This window comes from Papaver somniferum, chromosome 3, assembly GCF_003573695.1.
Source record: "Papaver somniferum cultivar HN1 chromosome 3, ASM357369v1, whole genome shotgun sequence".
NCBI lineage: Eukaryota > Viridiplantae > Streptophyta > Magnoliopsida > Ranunculales > Papaveraceae > Papaver > Papaver somniferum.
Genome location: NC_039360.1, coordinates 4143098 through 4150436, shown reverse-complemented (window position 1 = coordinate 4150436; position 7339 = coordinate 4143098). Strand labels below are relative to the sequence as shown.

Here is a 7339-nt window from a genome sequence, read left to right as displayed (position 1 = left end):
AGATGGGGAAAAACGATTTGCTGGTTTTCACGGGATTGAGGAGACGACCATACGGAGGAGACTCCTTGAACCGAGCGAAATATTCAACCTCACACAGATGTACTTCAAGAAGGGAGTGCTTTGAATTCGAGAGATCAATCTGTAGTACTCCTTCCTAAACCGAGACAATGGTCGTTCCAGAATAAATTCGGTCACAAGAGAGGATGGGTTGATCTGTAGGAGGGAAGCTGAGAAATGTGTGGAATCAATGGTAATCAAAGATTGTGGGTGTGTTATGAAATCTGAATAAGATAAGTTCTGAATGATTGAATCTCTGTCGAGAGTAATTACCCAGATGTTGAGTTAATACTGTGCTGTCTGTGAGACATGAGATCGTTGTTCTCTCCTCAATCATGATTCCGAGACTTATTTATATTGCTGGAATTGTAGACACCATGATCCCATGAAGTGTGACAGTTGATGGAATCAAAGAGTGGGGAGATGGAAATCGTGTTTGAAACCAGTTGCTTATCGTGCGGAGACTTGGTCGATTTTCCATCCACTACTTTGTTAACTCCTTCAACTGATTGCATGACTTGCACACATTCTGTCGTGTGTATGAACACACGTGCCGTAGACCGCCATACCAAAACCCTAGTTAATATCCCCCATGTGACACGATTGACGTCTCGTGGTTAATTAGTCAGTTGTTGACTTCATGACTTTATGGGACGATGAGTCCATGTATTTGCTGAGTTGAACATGATTCTGTCAAATGTTCTGAGACTCATGAATTGAACGTGCCTGTTGAGACAGAGGTATAATTCCCACGTTGAGGTGAGCAAGTATTGCTCATCTGATGAATTGTTGAATATTTATAGTGTAACCAATATTCCTTGGTTTGAGCAAATATTGCTCATCTGAGCAAGTGTTGGTCGTCTGACGAATTATTGGTAGCGTGACCAAAATAAAACATTAATTAGTATACTGGTAGTTGAACCGAGCATAATAAATAAGAATACTGATAATGAGATCGTCGTAAAGTTATTAGTGTTCGAGTCGAGAATTATGATCCTTGGACTCATAAACCCTAATTTGATCAATTGATGACCAATTGATGGTTTATTTGAGAATTAACCATGGAACGAAGGAGGACCGGCTAATGAGACCATGGGTCAATTATGTAGCGTCCATATGCTCGCGTGAGCAAAATACCAAGATCTCTTAAAGAGTTGGTGATTTGTTGATGAAAGAATGATTAAATGCTGGTTTAATCATTTATTCGAAAAATGCTCGTCCGAGCCTTAGGTGATAAAACCTAATTAATTATGGAGAGGTGAGAGACCGACCAAGGGGTCATGAAACCGCCCCTGGATGGTCGTGGGATCGAATGATGATCACTTCATGAAATTCCAAAATTATTTGGAAGAGTTTTGGACCTAATATGTGCAATTGCACAAATTAGGTCAAATCATGAAAATATGCGGGACTGGATCATTGCGAGCCAAAGATCCAACCCTGGTCGGTCAAGGTAACATGCTCACGTTGTCAACACATCCGTGTCTCAGTCTTGAGAATCTTGATATTTTCTGGCGTGCGTTTGAGCAACCATTTGAGAAAATATGACAAAATCAGGGTTTTTGCTGAAACTAAGGAAACTTCATGAGATGAAGGAAAATAATTATAAAATGAAGGAATGATGAAGCGTGGGACCACTGAGGCCAAGGAATGGCCGGCCGGCCAGTGACCACGGTTCCATGGTGCTTTTCTTAATTTTATATTATTTTTCATGAATTTATGAAAATATCATGAAATCAAGGAATTTTGTTGAAATTAAGGAGTTTCCTTGAAGTGAAAGAGTTTCCATGGGATCAAGGAAGAAAATAATATTAAAATAATAAAATAAGGGCGTGTGGGGCCGGCTAGCGCATGGCCGGCCGGTTTGTGTCCGGTCCCACAAGTTTCCCTAATTTTATGAAATTTTTGTGTATTATTTTCCATGATTTGAAGGAATTTTCATAATTAGAAAGAAATACCATGAAATCAAGGAATTTCATGGGATCAAGGAAACCTTAAAATAATAATAATAAAATAAGGGGCGTGTGGGACCGGCTGAGGCATGGCCGGCCGTCTGGGGCCCGGTCCCACGAGTTTCCCTAATTTTATATTATATTTTCATGGTTTTGTGAAAATACCATGAGATTAAGGAGTTTTCATGAGATTAGGGAAATAATAATAAAATAATGAGGAACCATGAGGTGTGGGGCCGGCCGGGATCAAGGCGTGGCCGGTTGGCCAATAATCACGGCCCCAAAATGTTTTTCCGAATTTTATATTATTTCCTTGGTGCGAAGGGAACACCATGAAACTGAGGAGTTTCCTCAAAACGAAGGATATTTGTTCAAATGAAAGGATTTTCATAAGATCAAGGAAAATAACAAAAAATATGATAAAATATAAAACTGGCGTGGGATTGGCCACGGCACGGCCCGCCGGTCGGTGAGCCCAATCCCTTGGCGCCTTGGTCAATATTTTAATTATTTAGTATTTTCTTTCCTATTTTGCATAGGTTCATCGTTCCATCGTTTTTTGAAATACTCGTTCGTGCGGTGATTGTTAGTGTATCATCGTTGAGTACACTTGCACCTTTTGAGCCGGGGCTTACATAGAGGTAGTTCAGATGCCCGTGCGTTTAATATTTATTATTAACCCATGGAATTCTTCTGGTAAGAACCATAGGTTGAGTAATGAAATATTGCGAAAATATTTGATTATATTCGGAAATTCAGTGGATGAATCCAAGAATTTAAGAATAATTAACTGATGGCTCTATACTAGCAGAGCAAGCTATCTAGGAGCATTAATTATTCTGACATGAGCTTGCTGGAGCTTCATATCCTTTATATAGTCAGGAAAAACTTTTTGTTTGTATTCTGAAGACGTTACCGCTCTATACTAGCAGACCAAGCTGTCTAGGATCCGTCAATCTCGTGATTCTATATAGAAATAATTACTGAAGTGTTCAATATTCATTGAGATATGTCGTTGTCCAGCCGAGAGACTACATATACGCATGTACTCTGAGAGAAAGTATTCTCAGTCAGAGATTCGTTGAGAGACTTGTGTCTCAATACTCACATCTGATTGCTGGATCAAGAGTTCGTATAATTATGGGTTTACGATTTTAGCCTTTGTCGAAAATCCACCATCTAGACCCAGGTAGCTGCGTCACATTGGCATATTGTTGATACGGCAACAAATAATCTTCGGGGTTGGACGGCTTGTTGGAAATCCTTTCAGGTATAGACACTGGCAAAGGACATACTCCTATATTTGCTTCGTTGTCATGCACCCACGAACGACCCAGAATCATATCATAATTCGGGCATTCTTTAACAATATGAACTTGTTGCGTGTTAGAGCATCTCCTATCTTGATCTCGAGATTAATGTACCCGTAAGAATATTTTGATTCTCCTTCTGCGTTTTTAATCATGGTTGGACAATGAACAACTTCCTGCTTCGAAATCCCTGCATCTCTCAGAGTCTTGACGGTAATAACGTTGAAGTCAGAGAACGCGTCGATCAGCGTGTTGTCGAATTCGACGCCCTTCAGGTGAGTAGTGGTCAGCAGTCTCAGTTGCATTTTCCAACAACGCCTTCTAAAATAGGTTGGGGCTTAGGAGTGGCTCCTTGACTGAAAACAGCCGCTTGCCCGACACAATGCGATTGAGGGATGTGAATATGTCTTGACGTTGTGCGTTGTATAAATAAAGAATTTCACATACACGCTCCATCATGGATTGCACGGCTTTGTGGACAGAGTTCCCAGAAAGTGTGCAGCTTCTGACTGGAAGAGGGTCTTTATGCACTCCCTCAGTGAGCATCCCCCAGTTTGTGACATGTTTGATGTCTCGGGTAAGTGTGTCGAGTCTTGAGACTCGTCGCTGAAAGCAGCACACAGTGCTTTTACGTCAAATAATAAATTATTTTTGAAACCAATATTTATAAAACATCGCTTATATTCGATGTGTATGAAGCATCGCTTTTAAACAAGCAGCTGAAAATAATCGATGTGCAAGAAGTATCATTGTTTTAGAGCTCGATTGAATCAGTCGCGGATTGAGCGTCTTAAAAAATGTAGCATGACCGATCACCTTTGGGAAGGAGGGGTGGCCGGTGATCACAATGCTACCCTGTTGGTTTTCTGAAAATAAATCTACACCATCCGAGTAGGATAGCGAAGTTGGATGGACGACATGATTTACGGCAGTTATATATTGTCGTTGACGCAATTTAGGGTTTAGAAACCATGCGGCCAACCCAATTTTGGCCAATCGAATCAAAGCGCTGGGATCTGATTTGAACAGACCGATCGGCCATGTGCAAAGACGGGCCGCTTGTGAGCACGCTGACATCTCCTGGGCCATCTAAAATTAGATCTAAGCCACTCAATTCGATTGGCGAAGATGGGTGGTCAGGATTGATTTGCGATAGTTGTATCATGCCGCAACCATATTAGGGTTTTGGAATGGCGCGTTCGCTCTAGTTTGGGAAAACGTTTTGACATTCTCTGGACTTGTCGTGGGCAGGTCGATCGACCAAGGGAGAAGTTGGGCCGCCGAGGAACATGCCAGCACTCCTTTGATCGTTCGAGATGCGATCTACGTCGTCCAACTAGGCCGGCTAAGTTGGACGGATGCGATGGGTTTTGAGACCGTTTTTGCCGGTCTTAGGTCGTTTGAGCTTGTTTTGTCAATAGCACGATCACCCACATTAGGGTTAATCGTTCGAAACGTTTCGGATGTACTAGATGAAATACGTTCGGCTAGGGAGTTAGTGGGCCCGCCGGTGGTCATCGTGATGATTTCCTAATTCCGCCAGGAGTAGGCTGGGCCTATTGAATTGCGTGGCCAAATCATGTGGTCGTGATCGTTTCTTAAGACTGATATGGACAGTCTAGGTTTCTCTTAAGGAATTTAAACGCGTTCAATCGCGCTAGCTTTTAACTAAAAGGTGCGTGAACACGTTGATCTCTTTGTCAGAGGGTGGTGTAGCCCATGTGACTGTTTTCATGCAGGTCTCAATACTGACACTTCGGGAGATTTATGTTACTCTGCTGCGAGTGAACATTAATCGTCATGTCATGCCAACATTGAGAGTTCGGCTGGGAACATAGCATAGGAAAATACTAGGCAGGCCATGCATTAGCGAATAATGCAATGGGTTAAAGTTTACAGAATACTAAGGGTTATTGCTTCACGAACCATTCTGAATAAACTTCATAAATATATTGAATTTCTCGATACATATGTAAGTAAAGAGGTCTGGACACCCATTACTTTTAAATGGCCTTTATTCCTTTGCAGGATGTCAGCACATTAATTACAGAATTTTACAATATTGACCCTGAACTAAAAACCACCATCAACAACTGGCGGATTTTTACGCTCACCTAGTTGGTCTGAGCTGGCTCCCTGAGTCTAGTCGAGTTGAGCCATTGGCTCACTGATATTTCAGACCATCCTCATTTGGCTTGCGGATTTCTCCACCCCCAATGCGTGGGCTTAGACTATTTCACATATTTGCTTGGGCTTGGTCAATTACTCTCAATGGTGGCCTAGTTCCATAACCCGAGAGGAAGTTTCTGGAAACATGGAATGTTCTGGAACATTCCAGGAGATATGCAGGGCCAGTTATTACATGAGGCATGCAGGGCCAGTTATTACATGAGGCATGCTGGGCCAATTAATATGACAGGAGGCATGCAGGGTCAGTCATTGCAATTCATGGATACCTCGAAATTAGAGAAAAACGGAAATTTGTAACATATAAATGAACGGTTTACAACCCTAAAGGTAAGCAATCTTCTCTACACAAACCCCTTTGAAAAATTCTAGCTAACTTAAGTATCAGAGGTTTTTTTGCAGGTATCCCCAACACTGTTCACGTGGAGAGAAAGGCAGCGGTTCGATCATCAGCAACTCACCGTCAGATTCGTCTTTGGAGGTGAAACTATTTTACCTTACAAACAATCAAATTAGTAATCTTGGGATATTAGAATTGCCTCGTGCAATTTGGTACCCCTGTTAGCAATCTTGGGATATTAGGATTAGGATCGTGTACTTCAACTTGGCAATGTAGGGTATCTTACCCTTTGTGCCCAATCGTAAAGACATACTATCCACTGACCACCCAATTATCATCCTTAACTGCAAAGACAAGTTAAACACAAATATCCAACAATTCATATATACACACTTATATAAATAGGGAGCATTATCAAAGGTAAATCTTAACTGCGTAAGAAGATTTAAAATCCAAGACAGCAACAAAAATACGACATGAAAGGGAAGATTTCGAAAGAAGTGCAGGTACCAGTTCCGGCATCGGATCTTTGGGCCGTTTACGGTACCCTAGAACTCATAAGACTTATCAAGGAATTACTCCCTGAAATTCTTCGTGATTTTGAAATTGTCGTTGGCGACGGAGGTGTTGGTACAGTGCTAAAACTCACCTTTCCACCAGGTAGCGTTTCACTTTTTTTTTCTCCTTTCGCGGTATTGTTGAGCCACATATACATGACACAGAATTTCGAAATACATATATATTTCGTGACATCTAGTGACTATAATTTAAATTGTTTGTCTTGCAGAGTCTCCTGTAACAGACTACAGCGAGAAATTCACGAAGGTTGATAATGAAAAACGTATCAAAGTGACAGAGGTGGTTGAAGGAGGATATTTGGAGGTAGGGTTTAGCTTATATCGAGTTACGTACGAAATCACCGAGAAAAGTGAACATTCATCCGTGATCATAACTATTGAATATGAACTTGATGATGCCTTTGCGGACAATGCTTCCCTGGTTTCCATTAAGCCATTAGAAGTTATAGCAAAAACAATTGGGAAGTATCTTAAGGAGAAAAAGGCTGATCATGCAAATGTTTGAAATTGATAATTTATTTATCTGGTTTATTCAATTGATGTAGTTCCAACTTACAGGATCTCCAACCGTGTTTATATATATGTATGTATCCCATAAATAAAAATAAATTTGATTACACCCATAAGTATGTATCAAAGAACAAATTAAGCGAGGGGGACATGAGCCTAACCTCAAGAAAAACAAACAACCCAGAAGACTACCCGGTGAACAAAATATGCTACGTACCTTCAAGAAAATCTATAGGTGGGTAAACCCATCCTTTAAGCAACCAAACTTGAAAGAGTAGGACGTCTACTGCTCCAGAAGAATTGAAGGCCAAAAAAATAACCAAGTAAAACTAATTAACTTATAATAGCAGTGATGGGCGAAGAACGTATAAAGGAAGCTAGTTTTAGAATACTAATCCCGACCCT

General features: G+C 41.0%; 1 protein-coding gene across 1 annotated transcript; it reads left to right on the top strand.

Annotated features, from left to right (window-relative positions):
- The first annotated feature begins 6283 nt into the window (after positions 1 to 6283).
- On the top strand, positions 6284 to 7047 carry LOC113360872 (S-norcoclaurine synthase 2-like). The gene is made up of 2 exons (XM_026604307.1): positions 6284 to 6506; positions 6634 to 7047. Exons 1-2 carry the CDS (start codon positions 6323 to 6325, stop codon positions 6927 to 6929), a joined length of 480 nt encoding a protein of 159 aa, XP_026460092.1. The 5' UTR covers positions 6284 to 6322; the 3' UTR covers positions 6930 to 7047.
- The last annotated feature ends 292 nt before the right edge of the window (positions 7048 to 7339 follow it).

What these genes read in the sequence shown, in the direction of transcription:
- LOC113360872 (XM_026604307.1), top strand. Translation starts at nt 6,323, where the DNA reads ATGAAAGGGAAGATTTCGAAAGAAGTGCAGGTACCAGTTCCGGCATCG. An exon ending in AAAACTCACCTTTCCACCAG is followed by an intron (nt 6,507 to 6,633) that starts GTAGCGTTTCAC and finishes TTTGTCTTGCAG; the next exon opens with AGTCTCCTGTAACAGACTAC.